The following is a 19,499-nucleotide window of genomic DNA, read 5'->3' as shown; positions in this document are numbered from 1 at the left end:
ACAGATACTAGTTGTGTGAACTTGGTAGTGATTTAACCTCTTGAACATCAGTTTTCTCAGCCATGAAGGGAAGGATAAGTCTATGTACATCACAGGGTTATAGTGAACGTGGAGTACTTAGCATAGTACCAAACGCATCGGAGAAACATGACAACACAATCGAAATTCCATTTTAGACAATTATTTCCATGTACCTGCCCCATGAGCTTTTGATTACCTCTTCCAAACAGGAGGTAGAACAACTTAATTATTTGAGATTATGAGGTTTTAGCTCATCGTCTTCCTCTTGTCTATATCTCTGTAGGAGATATAAGTAGATAGGGAATGGTCAAAATTTAGGGACAATGATCTCATCCATATGGATAGCCCTCCAATCTATAGCTCTTCCCTGGCCTCTCCCACAAAGTTTACTGCCAATTTTAAAATTTACACCCAGATATTTTGCTGGCCTCTCGATACATTTCTGAAACCAAACACATCATCTTTCTCTCAAAACCAGTTATTTCTTTTTGCTTCTCTTTTGCTTTAAACAATACCGTTCCCTCTGTCACCTGGCACTAATAGTATGGTCTTAAATTTAAGCACGATAATTTTCCAGGAAACTTCATATGTGTTGACTCTTTCGTGTGCTTCTTTGCGAGGTCATAGTTATTGCCTGGGTACTTCTCGTTCAATGGATCTTCATCATCCCAAGTGGAGTCCTAGCATCTATCTGCACTCACTCTTAGGGGGATCTCTTCTAGTCCCATTGATAGAAATATTATCCCATGTTGATTAGCCCAACTTTATTTCTCCAGACCAGCTCTCGCCTGTAAGTTTCAGACTTGAATTGCCAGCTGGCCCTTCAGTTTCTCCACTTGGGTATTTAAATAGGCAATTCAAGCTCACATGGAAAAAACAGAACACATGCTGTGCTCCTCTTAGATCTCCTCCCTATCCGCACCTGGCACATCCACCCATCCAGGGCTCCATGTAATCCTCCATTTCCATTTCTCACACCCCACAGGCAAACTTCAGTGGGTCTCCTGCCACTACCATTCAAATGCAGTCCAGCCTTTGACTACTGTCTCCCTAACCTCCACAGCCGCTACCCTAGTGCAGGCCACCCGTTACCCTCACCTGACTTGTTGCAAAAGTCTGCTGACTGGTCTATGTGTTTCCACTTGAGCCCTTCCAACAGTCCATTGTAACCACAGGTGCCAAAAAGATCCTTTTTAGGTCAGAAAGAAACCAGTGGGTTCCTCTCTTACCCAGAGGAAAATTCAAAGTCCTTGTCACGACCTCCAAGGGTCTCCAGGCTCCTCTCTGATCTCAGGTTCTACCTCGGACCTCTTCCATCAGCCACGGTGGCCTCCTTGCTTCTCAAACACATTAGATGTACTTCCGTTCACTCTGCCCGCACTGCGTCTTTCTGAGAGATGCACATGGCTTTCTCTCTGTCTTCTGTTCTTCCCCGGCATGCCACTTTATCGGACATGCCCTTCCTTGACCACCTTATAGGAAAGAGTCCTTCTAGCCCTGTTCTTTGTTCTCTTTACTCTGCCTTTTTTTTCCCCCGACCACTGATTGCTGCTAGAATGTAAGATTTTGGAAAGTAGGACTTGGTATATTTTGTTCATTAGTGTGTCCCCAAGACCTAGCACGTGAATAATGTTCATTGTCTGATGAATCAATGTTCAAAATCTCATGAGTTGTAGAGATGCTCTAGAGCTTGGGTGCTCTGCTCCTAAATTCATGGGCTCTCACATTGTGCCAAGCCTCTGGCCTTCCCCATCACTGAGCCCTAAGAGTATTTCCTTAAAGCGGGAATCTTGGCCCTCACATTCATCCACTATGTATTCATTTATTAAACACTTATGGTGATCTACGAGGGCAATTTTCACCCTCCTAGATGCCAGAGATACACAAAGATGGATGAAGTATGGTTTACTTCCTTTTGAATTCAATTTGGACTATACCCTCCCTGAATGGTCTTCCTGACTCCCATCTTTATCCCACCATTCTGAATACTGCCACTGAACTGAACTTCCAAAAGCATCTAGAGTTCCAGCCAGCCCGTACAGTGCCTTTAGGAAAATGAGAAAAGGCATCCATTTCCATAGCAGCCTGGCTGCACGTGCTCAGCTTGCACAATTGCACATGGCTGCCCCAAAAACACCTCTGGAATCTTGTTGCTCTCCCGCCCAAAAACTTCAATGGCTCGCCACGGAGTACAGTCATCCGAGAATAAAAGATTATCTACAATGTGGATTAGACCTTCCATTTTTATGTTCCATTACTTGCCTTCACACACTTGCTTCAATTAAACTGGACTGTTGTATATATTTCCCCATTTTTTTTCTTTTTTCCATATCATCTTCCCCCTGCTCCATTCTTTTTTTTTAAAAGATTTTATTTAATTAATGAATTTATTTATTTATTTATTTATTTGAGAGAGAGTGCATGAGGGCAAGTGCAGGGGCGCGGGGCAGAGGGACAGAGAAGCGGACTCCCCTCTGAGCATGAGCCCCACGCAGGGCTCGATCTCAGGACCCTGAGATCACAGCCTGAGCAGAAACCAAGAGTCCCTCCCTCAACCGACTGCATCACCCAGGAGCCCCACAATTCTCCTTCTTTTGTTGCAGAGTCATCTATTGGTTGGATCTGCCTCGCTGGTTTACCTGCTCTGCTCACAGGGGCTTAGGAGGTCCAGACAGCAGAAGCGGCTCGAAGATAGCTTCCCTTATGTGGAGAGTTAGACCCCTGGTTGGGAGAAGGTACGTTGGTAGGGTGAGGAGAAGCCAGCGAAGAGAAAGAAGGATGAAGAGGTGGGAGGGAAGTGTGAGAGAGGAGGGGCAAAGGAACAGAGGGAGGGAGAGGCAGAGAGCAATAGAGATGGTTTTCAATGCTGATCCTGAGGCACAGCAAGAGCCTAAGTCCATGCTTTGACCCCTCCCGGGGGGAGGTGATAGGACCGAGGAAGAAGTGGGCTGTAGGCATTGTGTCCCCACCTTCAGGACAAAGTTGCATGTTTTAAGTTTGACATGGGGGCCACAGATTTGCTGAATTTGTTTCAAGGGATAAATGGGCTTGGCCAGCAGATGGACTGAAGGTCGGAGGCGCCTCCCTACTGCGCTAGCATTCAGCTCCCACCTCTGCGCAAAACTGAAGAGGAGGAAAGGGAGAAGGGACATTATTAAAAAGATAAAGTTCCCAGTCAGCCTGAGGGATGGGAGCTTGAGGCCAGATTTAATTTGGAAGGTCCTCTTTTGACCATGACAATTTTCAGAGTCAGATTCTTTCTCACCAAACTAGATGGGTTTTTCCCTGACATCCTTGCAGAGGCCAGCTCAGAAGTGTTCTTCTCAGCTCCGTATGAGTGAGCGCATCGTCTCTGGCCTTCCTGGGTTGCCAGGACCAATGCTGCAAACTTGGATTCTCTGAAATCAGAGTCTCACTCACCACTGCTCCACAGTGGGCTCTTCCTGCTTCCTCGGCTATAGTGAAGTCCATGTTCATAAGAACTCTGTCTGAGAAGTCATATGGAGCTGGGGAGTAGCGTTCACAATGGGCTGTGGAGGAAGGCATATCTGGACGGGACATCTGACTATCAGCATTTGCTATTGCAGCTTGGTTGCAAGTTTCAATTGCTAAATCTGTTTTCTCATCTATAAAATGGGGGCAATAATATCTACATTTTCTAGTTGTTATAAGGGTTAAATCGACCTGTGTTAGAAATGTTTGACCCAAAGTATGTCCTTAATAGAACCCTGACTGTTATTTCCATTGTACTGAGATTCAGTGCTGTGGGCTGAACTGTGTCCCCCTAAAATTCATATGTTGAAACCCTAGTGCCCGATGTGATGATATGAGGAGGTGGGGCCTTGGAGAGGTGCTTACGCCGTGAGTGGAGCCCTCATGAATGGGATCGGTGCCCTTATAAAAGTGGCTCCCAAGATCCCAGCCCCTCCACCACGCGAGGGTACCGTGAGAAAGTGCCAGCAATGAGCCAGGATGAGGGCCCTCATGAGAGCATGACCTTGCTGGCACCTTGATCTTGGGCTTCCAGCCTCCAGAGCTGTGAGAAATACATTTATTTATAAGCTGCCCAGTCTGTGGTATTTTGTTATAACAGCACAAATAGACTAAGATAGGATTATTTTGTCTGCCACCAAATTCCTATGTTAAACCCCTAATACCCAATGTGACTCTATTTGGAGATACGGCTTTTAGGAGGTAATTAAGGTTAAGCAAGGCCATGAGGATGGGGCCCTAATCTGATAGAGTTGGTGGACTTATTTTTTTTTTTTTAAAGATTTTATTTATTTATTTGAGAGAGAGAATGAGATAGAGAGAGCATGAGAGGGGGGAGGGTCAGAGGGAGAAGCAGACTCCCCGCTGAGCGGGGAGCCCGATGCGGAACTCGATCCCAGGACTCCAGGATCATGACCTGAGCCGAAGGCAGTTGCTTAACCAACTGAGCCACCCAGGCGCCCCTAGAGTTAGTGGACTTAAAAAAGAGAAAGAGACAGATCTCTTTCTCTACAAACACGTGCCAAGAAAAGACCATGTGAGCCTACGGTGGGAAGGTGGCCATCTATAAGCCAGGAAGAGAACTCTCACCAAAGCCTATGTGGCAGCTTTGATCTTAGACCTGAGGTCTCCAAAACTGTGACAAAATTAATTTCTATTGTTTAAGCACCCAGTCTCTGGTACTTTATGGCGGCCCAAGAAGACTAAGACAGAGATTAAATGCTTTGCCTCAAGTCAAAATCAATAACCAATAAAGCCAGGAAGCAAACTCAGTCCTTTTGAATGTTCAGCGAAACTATCGTATACTAGTCTCTCTGCAACCCCAGAGCGCGCGTGGTGTATTTAGGGGGCTGTTAATCCGAAAGCAGTCCGTAATACTTAAAAATAAACTTATTAAACAAACTAAGAGTTGCCTTCTAAAAATGAAAAGAACTGTGGAACTGTTGCCTACATTTTCATATAATAGTATGTATATTTGAAATCGTAGCAACAATAGCTGTGTTTTCTTGGCCAGTTATAAGAGTGGGACATTAACCAGGACAATAAATACATTGTAAAACACAAAAAAACATGATGTTTTCCAAATACAATCATTCCATTTGGTTGTGTATATCCTTCCCATTTTTTTTTTTCTAAATACCCATTTTTTAATCAAGAAGTGGAAAGGTCAACAACGCAGAGACTAAGATTGTACCGCGGTCTTTCACATATGCTCATAAAAAGGAGTCCACAGATGCATTCTCCATACACCAAACAGTGAGAAGAGCGTACTCCTTTGCCACGCCATCCATTTACGTTTCAGAACCCACATTCTGGAAAGCACCCCCAGTTTAAAGTTAGTATTTGCCAAAAACAGGTCACTATAGTTTATTTCAGGACACCGACTAACCTTGACTGGTCAGAATACCCCAGCTAGCTTTTCGTTCAGAAGAACATTCTTCTACACTCGCTATCCTTCTTTTCGTGAGGATCTGCTTTACGCAGTGCCCGTCAGCAGCGGTGTCTGCGGGCATAGCGGGGCTGATGTTTCTGTCTGCGACAACCAGGTGTCATAGGGAAAATGCTCTAGCCGGAAGAAATACCAGCGACTGCATTTCTAGCTACGTTTTCCTCCCCCTCGGACTTTCACAAAGATTCCTGTGTGCTTAACTGGAGAGGGGCCGGGACACTGAGCTCTATTCAGAAGCGTTTGCGGTTGGGAAGGAGCGGGTGGGGGATGGGCCAGAAGTGCAGCAGGATTTTCTATTTTTAAAGTGGAGACTCAGCTGCAGCCGGAAGTATTTAACTGTTTGCACGGTACAGAAAGGAAAAAATGTGTAAAACTGCATTTCCTACTCGGAAACAGAATAGACACGAACTCTATACTTAAAATTGGAAAGCCGATTTGAATTATGTACAAATCAGTCCCTTGTAAAATTGCCCCTGGAAAACCGGTGCGGACAACGTTACAGCCAGAGAGCTCAGAGATGGGTCACTAGGGAGCCTGTCTTCTTCATCCCCGGGAAGAAATAGTGAATGTGCATTAACCTCAGCTGGCAGGTAGCTCTTGTTCGTTTGGTAAGAATCTAAGTTTAGAATTGGCTTCCATAAAAAATCACAGTCCTGTTATTTACATAGGCCCAGCTCACTATTGTGATTCTTCTGGAGGTCATTTCTAGGCCAGAGGGCGTCAGTGGTTAATTTAAGTACAACGGAGAGTGTTCACCCTAAAAGGCAGAGCAAAGAGACAGGAAAAACCACATGTGTGCCTGGCACGTAAAGTTGAACGAGGTATGATGGCCATGACCGAGTGGACAGCAGTGACTGGTCCATGGTAGGTCTCCAAGGATTAACTGAGCCGGGGGTGAGGTTACACGGTATTAACATACCCAGCTCTGTCTTGATGAGAAATGGTCACGGATTCCATTCTCTGTCTTTACCTTTTTATCACTATTTTTGGGCTCTATTTTCCACTGGTATTTACAGAAAAAAAAAATTATTGGCCTATTGCCTTCATATAACAAACCGGGTAAAAACAAAACCATTTTGTGAGTAAAGTTATTTCCCGTGCATGACCTTATTCAGAGTTGCTGCCATATTCCATTGCCAGTATTTACCTCAAAATTATCACTGATGGATACCACTATCTTTTCTTTATCTTTAATTAAGCTTTAATCCTACAAACTATATGACTTGGCACAAGCAGCTTAATGACACGTAGATGTCCTCTTCTGCAAAATGAAGAACTTGCATAAGATTACTGTCTTCTGGCTCTAACATTCTTTGATTCGGATTCTATGACTCACATACAAAGGGCGAGGTGGCACGTGAGCTGTAAGCATATTCTATGGCCACAAAGGAGGCCAGACTTTCCCAGGAAAGCTGGACTAGCTCAGCTGGGGCAGCTCGTACGGGGGGCACGTTCCTAGGCATTAGCAAAGGCCGAAGGGTCGTCAATGAGGGGCTTATTCAGTCCACTCTATTTCCATGTCCAGTTGTCAGTGACCATATGCTCTTTGTCCCCAGGTGGTTCCCATACGGGGAGGAGTATGCTAATCTACACAAGCCACACTGTAAAAGTAAATACTAATTTTTGTTTAAAAAAAAAAACTTCAATTTTAAGCTTTTGACTTTTTGGCTTTCTACTTTCCATTCATGGTTGTAAGATAAATCTAGGATGCTTCACTGTAAGAACTGGGACAATTTTTGTTCTTAAAAAATTTTGGACACCAGATATTGTAATTATTTCTATGACAGTCCCCTCCACTGGGTTGGGTACTCTGAGTACACACATCTGTGATGTCACGGATCTACCACACTGCACCTCTTAAATAGTGGGCTCTCAAAAAAAAGAAAAAAAGTTAAAGTGTAATTTGAATATGGAATTCCAAATTCCTTCAAATTTTTTTTTTTTTTTAAGATTTTTTTTATTTATTTGCGAGAGAGAGAATGAGAGACAGAGAGCATGAGAGGGAGGAGGGTCAGAGGGAGAAGCAGACTCCCTGCCGAGCAGGGAGCCCGATGTGGGACTCGATCCCGGGACTCCAGGATCATGACCTGAGCCGAAGGCAGTCGCTTAACCAACTGAGCCACCCTGGCGCCCCTCCAAAGAATCCTTCAATACTTCAAGAGGGTTTTATGTAGTCCATGGGGGTAATACATTTCCAGTGCAGTGGGGAGAAAAAAAGCCATTGGATTTCATCGTAACTACGTACTTAGTTAAGTGAGATATGTGCTGGCCTGAAGAATACAAGATAATTCACATAAATAATCAAGTGGACTCAGGAAATAACAATTACTTCTTTCAAAAATTTTAGGTGCATCCAAAGCAAAATAATTTTAAAAAATGATTCCAGGAAATTGAAGGAAAATGTTGTTACAATTGATTTACTGGAAAAGACAAGGAACAAAATATTAAATCTATGGAGTAGCTCAACTGTATGATTTCATTAAAAAAATGCATAGTGAAGTGAATGTGTTTGGGACCAAATCATTCAAATACTGGATATCTGAGATTGTATAAATATGAACACACTACGAAATATCTGGATATAAAGAAGAACCTAGCATCTTTCCTTGTGTCAGTGCAAAAGTGGATTCGGTAAGTGGCAGGGTATCACTGGGCCCTGTGAGGAGGCAGAAGTTTTAGAGCAAACCAGTATTAGAAAAAATACTCCAGGAAATAATAAAAATGATATTCCATAGAAGATAATGGACTCTGAAGGATTATGTCTCAGAAAAAGCATCTGAAATACACTGTAGATTAGAGATGACATACTATTACTACCCACAAAGGCTAAAATAAAATTTTACACCTTTTAGGCAGGATATGGGAAATGAAACGGGGCCATTCTATTCCCATTTTAATCAACGCTAATGTGTCTGAAAACTCGGGAACCTAAGTTTGGGCTGGTTGCCAATCCTCAGTGAGAAAGTGCTGTGAAGGCTGGAAAAGTTTCAAAGAAGGACACTGGAAACCATCCAAGAGCTAAAGGCACTTCTAGAGGAGAGCAATCTTAATACTTGAGAAATTTCAAAATGGAAAGTTGAAATCTAAGAGGGATATGCTAGAAAGAAATCTATGTAATTATGCGATGCACTGTTAGGAGTGAGTACACATTTTCAAGAAATTCTGAAAAACTAGAGAGTTGGATCCACTTCTGACAGTTTTCAAATTACATGTGGGACACAAACGTACACTCTTTTTTTTTTTTTTTGGTTTACACAACCAATCACAAACTTTAGGAGCTCATTGCTTCCAAAAGGCCGTGTTGAGCTACCACCTGAATCTTCAGAAACAGATCAAGATGAAGAGACTCCAGCTCGGATCCGGGTTGGCAGTTTCCCCCCCGCCTTATGACAATGGAATATTCTAAACATGTACACTATCCACCACCCAGTTCAACATTTACCAATTCACAACTCGTCTTGTTCATCTTCAACCCACCCACAGCGCTCCCTACCCCACTCCTGGGATTATTTTGAAGCAAACCTCATTATATCATTTGACCCATAAATATTTCAGTATATACCTCTAAAAAGATGAGGATTCCCTGCAATCGTAACTATAGTACCATAATCACACAAAAGCAGTAATTCCATATATCATCAAACACACGTGGATAATTTTTATTTTCTGAAGAACAGCCTAGTTCATAAACTGCCTTCTAGAATAATACCTACATTGATCATGTTCAGATTTTTTCTTTAATTTAATTTTATTATGTTATGTTAATCACCATATATGACATCATTAGTTGTTGATGTAGTGTTCCATGATTCATTGTTTGCGTATAACACCCAGTGCTCCATTCAATACGTGTCCTCTTTAATACCCATCACCAGGCTTTATCTTAGGGCAAAAGTCTGTGATCTCTCCGTTTTCTAAAATTTTTTTAAAAAAATGTAAGATTCCCATCCTTAAAAAAAAAAAAGTTTCTTTTCTCTAAAGTACCAATGACTCACTAAGTGCAAGATAAAAACTTCACCTTAAATCATCACAAGATACGTCAGATTGCCTTGTACCTGCTAGTGCCAAATTTCCACCCTTGTACAGCCGCATCTGGAACGGGCCATTGTTCAGCTCTGGGAGGCCGCCTTGCTGTGGGCGTCTCTGCCAGGCCCCACACACATGGAGCTCAAGACCGTCATCCCTGAGCCCCACTCTCGTTGCTCCATTTTACTGTTTATTCTATTTTATGTAAACATGGGTACCTAAATCTGTTGGCCTAGGGATGGGGAGTGAGGGCAGAGGAGGTCTGAGGGCAGGCCTGACCTTGGGGAAAAGCAGAGTGATTGTTATCTAACAGTGAACCTTTGTCAGAGGGTCATTCATTTCTCCTCTGAAGGTTGCTGGGAAACCTACAGTGACATCTTGTGGTCCCAGATCGCTCCTCTCTTAGTTGGAACGGAGGGGTTAGGAAAGGCCCCAGGGGTCTGAGAAATCACAGAGAATATACGGTCAGGATCCTCACAAAACCGCATGGATCACAGCACTGAATAACCACAGTGAGGGATACTTTATGAGCTGCTGTGGGCAAGGCTTTGAGAATAAATGTTAGGTAAGGAGGCTCTTTCAATATTATCAACTTGTGGGATGATTTTTTTAAAAAGCAGAAGCATAATATAAAATCCAGTTAAATGTAGTTTGAAGTAACAAAATTATATGCTTGCATGCAGCATATTTTTTATGGTAGATCTTGAAACAGATAGGTAAGGGGTTCTGTTGAAGAAAATGTACTTGTCCCCATCGTCCAGGACCCTTCACAATGCAGAGTAAGTCTCTTTTAGCGGTCATGTAAGGGTGATTTCTACCATACATATTTGTTAATATCGAGAGTTAAAGTCTTCTCAAAATGTTTAAAATATCTTTTTCAACATTATAATATAAAAGATGTCTCTGAATCTGGGATTTTTTTTACTACACCAAAAGATGTAAATGATTTTTCAGAAAGACACAAATAACCCCCATAGGTAGAATGAAAATAATAAAATACAATTTAAATTCAAAATCCCTAAATGTTTAAACCATGAGAGACTAGCATAAACACTAATGACTAGAGTATGTTAATTTCTAGTTGTGTTCATCACAAGTAAGGTGATGAAATGTCATTTATTCATGCCTTCATTCACCCATTCACTCAGTATTTCTTAGATGTCTACTGGGTGTTATGTCCTGGGTACACAGAGATGAAAGGACAGTTGCTGTCCACTTGAACCTTACGTTCCAGGTAGGCATTTCAGAATTGGCATGTGTCTCCATTACTGTCCAAGAAACGTCTGTACGTCTGGGAATCAAGAGCTCTTAGACTCATGACAAACTTGGAAATTCCCATAGCTAACTTGCAGGGATGCTCCTTAAGAAGCATCCACAAAATATCTGATTTACATATAAGTTTCATTGAAGTTTCATAAACTATAAGCAGTAAGTAGCGCTTCTCCATAAAGAAGACCCGATGTTATCGTAGACAGTGTATTTCCATTACTAAGATTTTTATGAAGCCCAAAGCAATTTTGTGAAAAAGTGGACAAAAAACATATATATATATATATATATATATTTTTTTTTTTTTTTCTTTTCTGTTGCTGTTATTCTTAACACGGTATCTTGGAAAGCATTTGGCTAGTGTGCAAACTGTGAAATGAATGGAGAGGTATCACAATGCCATTATGAAAGGAAAAAATAAACAAGGAAAATCTAACCAAAGATATCAATTCTGGTTTTGAAACAGAACTCAACATTTCTCCAGGCTTCTGCGAAACATATTTTTAGAAGAAACTATATACTGCATTAAAAAAAAACTCTAATGTTATGTTTTAGCCACAATACATAGAACGAAAAGATTTAAAACTCTCAATGATGTAACTAGTTTTTATCAACTCCACATGCATCAGCAATGTACCTACACTTGGTTTAACAAATCTCAGGAGATCTGCTTTCTTTTTTAAAAAATTTGTATTTATTTTTTTTAGAGAGAGTGAGCAAGCGCGGGGACGGGGTGGGGGAGGAGGGGCAGAGGGAGAGAGAGAATTTTAAGCAGATTCCACAATGAGCGTGGAGTCTGACCCGGGGCTCAAGCTCATGACCCTGAGATCATGACCTGAACCAAACCCAAGAGTCAGACACTTAACTAACTGAGCTACCTAGGAACCCCTGGTGAACCACTTTCTAATAGAGCTATTCATTCCAACATAGTCTAATAGTTAGGAGCCTCAACACTGCCCTCAAACTACCAAAGCTGGGTCCCTATCCCAAGCCAGGCAAATACTGAATTTGTTACCTTGAGAAAGTTACTTCGTTTCTTTGTGCCTCAATTTCCTCATCTGGAAAATGGGATAACAATCCTACCACACAGGATTTCTGTATGAATTAAATGAATTAATAGATAAATCAGAACTATGTTTGGTATACAGTTAAGCCCTCAGTTAATGTTAGTTTTTATGACATTATTCTTCCTAGTGTATAATGTAGGTATAAATACATCATTCATGCTTTCTTCATCGAATCTTGGCTTTCTACTTAGTAATAAAGTTAAAAAGCAAATTCAAAACTCACAACACTCAAGCACTTCAGTTACTGGTAAGCCCCACAAATAATCCTGGTTCTTTAGTTGCTCAGTCACCGTGGCATACGTAAAACAGTTCTTGTTCTACTAGATATAACTTGGCTACTTTGTAAGAAAAACGAAACAAAACAAACAACCAAACAAAAATAGCTAACAAAAATTAAGCAACGAAAAACAGACTAGAACAGCTGTGGACCCAAAAATATGTCATAGGTGAATCCACTGGTTGCAAAGAAAGAAATGCTGGTTGATATACAACAGATCAGCTATTTTCGTGTAAAAAGAAAAAAGAAAGAAAATCCTTAAAATATTAGAAATGAGAAAATTTTAAAAAGAAAAGGGAAGAAGCCCAAATTTTGAAGTAATGGGAATCAGCAATATTCTGGAAGCACAGAAGTTTCTCGAATATCCTTATCAACAGTCCCTAGGTTCTGGAAGGCTTTTGCTAGTGGTGATGAAGCCAGATGATCAGGACAATCCCCAAGTATAGGTTTGTTGAGTTGAATTTTACTTAAGTGATTTCCTAGGCAAATGTCAGCTTAACATGCAAGAAACTGATGACAATTCCTAAATGTGCAATAATATACTTTAATGTCCTATGCTGAAAATCCTTCATAAAGTTAATTGCCATTACCCCAGGACTCTGAAATGTTGACGTGGAAGTGTGCATAAGCCAATCCATTATTTCACCAGGCCAATTTTCTTCCCAAATTTCCTTTGATTGTATCCATATTCATTCATTTCCAATTCTTGGTCAAAGGCCTAGGCCCAGCTGCTGTATATTCCTGTGCGGTAACATATCCTGACTGTTCTCCCTACATCCATTCTGGCCATCGTCCAATCTGTTCTCTATAGATTAAGTGATACCTCTGGGATTTGCTTCAAAATAATCCCAAGGTAACTCTTGCAGGTTTGGTTGTGTGCTTCTGCAAAAGCAAGCTTGTATCTCGTAATAGAGCGTTACCTTTCAGTTCAATTGATGGGCCAGGATTTTATTTATTTATTTATTTTTTTGACAGAGAGAGACACAGCGAGAGAGGGAACACAAGCAGGGGGAGTGGGAGAGGGAGAAGCAGGCTTCCCGCGGAGCAGGGAGCCCGATACGGGGCTCGATCCCAGGACCCTGGGATCACGACCTGAGCCGACGGCAGACGCTTAACAACTGAGCCACCCAGGCGCCCGGGCCAGGATGTTATTTAAAGTAGGAAACCTTATCATAAGAGATTTCTTAGAAACCCAATTCTTCGTGCTAGATTTGGTTTGCTGATATTTTATTTCAGACTCTTGCAGCTATGTTCATGAGTGAGATTGGCTTCCTATAATTTACGTCTTGTACTGACTTTTTCGAGTTTGGGTAATGTATCAGTTAAACTCTGATCGCTCTGAGTGTTCTAGAATGAGGAATTTTTCGTACCCAATCGACCCTCCACAACTGCAGGGTAAGGGATCTCTTCGAGGCTGCTGTCTTTGTGGGCGTGTTGGGCTTGGAGTCGCCCTTAGGCTGTCCGCTGACAGTCGGCAACAGAGCTGATTGCAAGTCAGGGAGGGCAGAGACTTCTGGAAGCTCTGAGGAAAACCGGGAACAGTGTCTGTCTATCACCCCCTCCAGCCTCAGCGATGTGGGTGACCCAAGGAGAAACTGGCGCCCTTGACCGCAGAATGCACCCGCAGCTGGCCTGGGACTCGGAGACCTGCAAGCCGGCCAGCTGGCGGGAGCGGGGGGCTGCGATTCGGCGCGGCCGCAGGACCGGAGCCGGGCAAGCCCCCAGCGGCGCGTCCACCGGCCTCAGCGCGTGAAGCCGGCAGCTCTTTGTCCGCCCCCCGAGTGTTATACAAGGTTCTCCTCTGGCCCGTCCGCACCCGGAGCAGCACTAGGAAGGGAATTCTGGGACGCAGCTCGGGTATAACTGAGTTGACACGGTTCAAAGCCGCCACAGCGCACGGCTACGAACTCCGTGAAACGAGCTGGGGACGGGTCCCCTGCTTTCTCTGCGGTCGGTGCACCTGCTAGAATGTTTCTGCCTTAGGACGCTGGGTAGAGGCCCCGGGGAAAATCAGCTGCCCTTGGATTTTCTTTTTTTTTTTTTTTTTTGGAGGAAGTTTTAAAACTTGTGATTATATCTCTATTAGTGATTTTAGGATTAGTTAGGTTCTTCATTTCTTCAAAAACAACTTCGACAAGTCGTATTTTTTTTTTTTTTAGGAAATTGTCTATTTCATCCAAATAATCCCAATTATTGGCATTAAGTTGTTAAATAAAACCACTTATTTTTAAAAATATCATTGACACCTGCTTTATGTTCTCTTTTGAATTCCAACTATTGTTTACGTGCACCTTGTTTTGATATAGGTGCACCGATCTCATTAGTCTCTCAACAGATCACCTGTTAGCTTTGTTTATAATTTGTTTATAATAAGCCACTTTATTAATTTCTGCTTGAGGCTCTATGATTTTCTTACTTCAATGTGTGAAAGTTGACTGTGTTGTTCTTTTTATAATTTTGATCTCTAAACCTCTGAGATCCTTAAAGACATTTTCTTAATTTCCAAACATAGGAGTTTTCTTCTAATTACATTTTGTTCATGATTTTTACATTAATTTTACTGAGGTTCGTGGATATGTTCCATATCAGAGGCAGCAAATGATGTTTTGTGGGCCAAATCTGTCCTACCATCAGTTTTGGTAAATAAAGTTTTATTGGAATAGAGCCAAACACGTTCATTGACAGATCATCTGCTTTTACACCATAACTGCATCTCTGAGACCATACGACTCACATAGAATATTTGCTCTCTTATCCTTTACAGAAAAGTTTCCCAACTTACAGCCTATATAGTAGTAATCATTTGAACTTCACTGAGACATGCTTTATGGCCCCGTGTAAACTCAGTTTTTGAACTCAGTTGAACTCAAATACTCAAAATGTACATGAAGCCATGAGGACAGAGAGTTCTATATCCAGATTAGATCTACATTTTCAATTTCTTCTGAATGTTTGCATAGTCATCAATGTTTGTCTGCTTAATCTGTCAATAACTAAGAGAATTCTGTTAAAATTTTCTTTCTGCTTTTAGTTAAGTCAATATTTAAAGTTTTCATTTTAACGCAATTTTATTGGCTGAATACACAGGATTGTTATAGCTTCTATGTAAATTCACCTTTTATCATTATATAGTGGCATCCAGTCATGTTTTTTTTGCCTTCAAGTCTTACCTCATATTAATATGGTGATGCATTTTCAGGGAGTATTTCTATTTCTATTGGGCCTATCTTTCTTGATCCTTTATTTTCAGCTTTTCTGAATCCTTATGTTTTAGATGGCTCAGTTAAAATATATTGCTGGGTATTACCCCCAAAATATGAAAATTGTTATCTTTAATCTAGAGAACTCATTATTTATTTCAAATTATTATTTAAATTACTGATATATTTAACTACTGGTATGATATTTAGATTGATTTTTCCCATATTAGTTTTGTACTTTGTATTTTCCCCACGGTTCCTATGGTCTCTTTCTTTAGTTCTTTTGGTTTGATTAATTTTGTGATTCCATTTTCCCCTATTCTTCTCTGAAAGTTATATACTATATTTTTAAAAACTCTGTGCCAAATGTTTTATTCAGGCTCAGACACTAAAGAGAGCTAGAGAGTCTGGGTGGCTCAGTGGGTTAAGCGTCTGCCTTCGGCTCAGGTCATGATCCCAAGGTCCTGGGATCGAGCCCCACATCGGGCTCCCTGCTCAGCGGGGAGCCTGCTTCTCCCTCTACCCCTCCCCCTGCTCATGTGCTTGCGCACTCTCTCTCTCTCTCTCTCACAAAAATAAATAAATAAAAAATCTTCAAACACTAAAGAGAGCTAGGATAAAATTATACCTATGATCTTGTCTGCAGAAGTGACATCTTTCAAGTATAAGTTTGGAGTGGCCCATGTCCCATACACCAAAGCACAAATTCATTTTTATATGGGGCATCACATGTAAACCACATTTATATCCATAGCTACTTACATCTATAGTACAAAATACAAAAATGGCTACTTATTACCTGCCAATTACGACTCTAAATTATTTTTTAAAGATTTTATTTATTTATTTGAGAGAGAGAGAATGAGAGAGAGCACATGAGAGGGGGGAGGGTCAGAGGGAGAAGCAGACTCCTCCCTGAGCAGGTAGGCCAATGTGGGACTCGATCCCGGGACTCCAGGATCATGACCTGAGCTGAAGGCCGTTGCTTAACCAACTGAGCCACCCAGGTGCCTATGACTCTAAATTATTATATATGATTTGAATCTGGAACCTCTGTTCAGAAATAAGACCTCATATCCAGTGCAGAGAAAAAATCATTCTCTAAAAATGGCCAGCTCTGCTATATCTCCATCTTATCTTGCTACCACGTGAAAATAGCCAAACTGAATAGTCACTTCAGTTAAAATGACCCATGCCTCACTTCAGCCACCACCCTCCTTATAACTTATGCTCTGCACCTGGCTTTGCAAGAGTTTCCAGATTACCTTAATCTTTCCTCAGTTCATTACCAGGAAGCAACGAGGCATGTTACAGAAACTATGCAAACATAATTAAACACAGAAAAATCCTGAAGTTGACCTTGGCATAAAATTAATAATGGTTATTTATACCTCTTACAGACAATTTGAAGACAATTGGTGGGCCAGGATATAACAGGAGAAAGGAAGAATGATATTGTTAAATCAGATTTTTCTGAGACAAGATTTTTAAAAGCTGAAAAAAAACCTCATCATAAAAAAGAAGAACTTTCCAGACCATCTATCAGGAATGTGCATTCCATGTGCCCAGGAGGCAAGGAATGGACTGAGTTTAAATCAATATCATAGCAGCAGACAGACCCCCAGAATGCAGGTGTAGGCACCCCATGCCATACTGTATCGCTGGTGAAGTCAGTGAAGAGAGTGAACTGTCTTTCAGATAATTAGGCTAAAATATGAACTACACCATTGATGGTATGAAGAATGTTAAAAAGAAAAATATGCATTTGTAGAAGCTAAGTGTTCCTTCTGTAAATAGAATGCTCAGATGTCCACCCAGTTGAAGATGCTGGAGTTACACAGCTAACATAACAGGAATAATAAGGAACTTCCTTAAAAATGATAAAAGTTATCTACAAAACCAGAGAAACAAAAACCTTCAGAAAACATACTTAATGGCAAAATGTTGAAAGCTTTCCCTCTGAATTGAAAGATAAAAAATGGACACTAATTATCACCACTCCATTGAACATTGGACTGAAGGTTTTAATCCATAGAGTAACTGAAGAAGAAAAAATAAATAATGGTATAACAACTGGAAAGGAAGAAACAAAACTGGCATTATATATTCACAGATAATATTATTTTCTACCTAAAAAAAACCCCATAGAACCTACAGATTCTTATTAGAATTAATGAGAGTTTGGCAAGTTTGCTGGGTATAAAATTAATATATGAAAACTGTCTTCCTCTGTGCCTACAACATAGAGATAGAAAATGAAACAATTTAACCAGATACTTTTTACAATAGCATAAAACAATTTAATGCATAGGAATGAATTCAACAAAAATATGTAAGACCTCCTCAAAGGATAATAATAAAACCTTACTGAGAGACATAAAGAAAACCTTTATAAATGGGGAAATATATCATGTTTATTCATTGGAAGGCAAGTACTGCAAAGATGTGAATTATCCCTTTAATAAATAATTGACAGGTTAAATGAATTACAACAAAACCCCAACAGGTGTTTTGTGAATGATAGAAGTTGCTTCTAAAATCTGGAATTTCAAATTACCAAGCACAGCCAAAGCCTCTGAGAAAATAGAGCAAAGTGGAAGGGCTTGCTCTACCAAGTATCAAGATATTCAAAAGCTGTTGAAACCAACATAGTGTGGTTTAGGTCTGGAGAGGTGTACCCAGTAAGAAAGCCCATAAACAGACCTTTGCATGAACAGACACTAAACTTATGCAGAAAGGGTGCCGCACTTACTATGGTTTATAGAATGTATGACTGACTTTCCATTAAATGGGGTAAATATAATTGGCTACCCACTTAGAAAAGAATGGGCTTACACCATTCAAAAACTCAATTGCAAGTCGGTAATTTGAAAGGAAAGCTTTAAGAAGAGAATACAGAAAAACACTTTGATTATCTTGAAGTACAGCAGGAATTTTAAAAATAAATGATACAGAAAGTATTAACCAAAATAGAAAATATTTATAAATTTGACTATTTTTTATAAAAATTTATTTATTTATTTATTTGAGAGACAGTGAGTGAGCGAGCATGTGTGTGGGGGAGGAGAGGCAGAGGAAGAAGGAGAGAGAGTCTCAGGTAGACTCCACCCTGAGCGCGGAGCTGGATGCGAGGCTCAATCCCACAACCCCAGCCAAAAGTAAGAGTCCGACACTTAGCCAACTGTGCCAGGCACCCCTAAATTTGACTATTTTAGATAAAGAGCATCTGTTCACCAAAAGAAAAACCATGAAAAGTGAAAGCCAAGCCACGAAACATATTTGTAAGTAGCGTTTTTAAGTTTTTTTTTCCACTTTCCATTTAACTGCTAGGCCATATAAATAACTTCTAAAATCAATGAAAAACAGGGCAGAAGACCCAATAGAATGGATGGCAAAATCTTTGGAAGGCACATCACAAAAATGGAAGGTACAGATGGCCAATAAACATGAAAATGGCATTATTAGGGAAATGAAAATTAAACCATAAGATATCTCTACATGCCCACCAGATTGGCAAAAATTAAGAATACTGACAACACCACATATTAGCAATAATGGGAAGCACCATGAATTCTCATACACTGTGGATTTCACTACAGATAAAATCATGTTGGAAAATAGTATAACAGCAACTAAAAAAACCAAAGATACACATGCTGTATGACCTAGCAATACCAGCCCTGGAGCTAGACAAACTTATTTGTACTAGATGTTTCTATCAATGTGATTCATAATTACCCCAAATTTGGAATTTACAGCACTGAATGTGAATGAACTCCAGGTACACGTAGATAAATCTTTCTGTCATGTTGTTCAGTGAGAAAAGTAAATCATGAAAGAATATTGAGAGAATGAGTCAATTGATAAAAAATTTAAAAGCAGGCTAAACCAAATTGTTACCTACTTGAGGCATAGTCAGGGGAGTGAAACCTATAAAGGCAAGAAAATGATTACTGTAAACGTAGTCACCCTGTCTCAGGAGACACGGGAGAGGATGTTGTGGATGGAAAGGGGTACACAGTGGAGAGGAAGAGAAAATATTCGACCAGAGCACTACTCCAGCAGGGCTGCAGAGGAAAGTTGCCAACCATGTGCCTCCAGCGACCTTGGGTGACCCCTGAAGTGATTACGTGAAAATGCGTCTGCAAGACCACAGGGGCTGTTCTAAAATCATTGTCATTATCTGTTATTTGCTGACT

General features: G+C 40.8%; 1 protein-coding gene across 3 annotated transcripts in view; it reads right to left on the bottom strand.

Moving 5' to 3' along the window:
• The window catches only part of ASB5 (ankyrin repeat and SOCS box containing 5), an 80,044-nt gene that overhangs the window by 13,291 nt on the left and 47,254 nt on the right, over positions 1 to 19,499 (bottom strand). Inside the window, exon 1 of one of the 3 annotated variants that reach the window (XM_032413707.1) lies at positions 9,517 to 9,693. The exons of 1 other annotated variant lie outside the window; for it this stretch is intronic. In XM_032413707.1, coding sequence (XP_032269598.1) covers positions 9,517 to 9,553 — 37 coding nt within the window. In that variant the 5' untranslated portion in view covers positions 9,554 to 9,693. Of the gene's footprint in view, positions 1 to 5,401; positions 5,643 to 9,516; positions 9,694 to 19,499 lie in introns of those variants that run through there. One more of the 3 variants, XM_032413706.1, reaches the window with a different exon arrangement.

The sequence above is a fragment of the Phoca vitulina genome, unplaced genomic scaffold (genome assembly GCF_004348235.1).
Source record: "Phoca vitulina isolate PV1807 unplaced genomic scaffold, GSC_HSeal_1.0 scaffold15, whole genome shotgun sequence".
NCBI lineage: Eukaryota > Metazoa > Chordata > Mammalia > Carnivora > Phocidae > Phoca > Phoca vitulina.
This window is presented reverse-complemented; position numbering and strand designations above follow the sequence as displayed.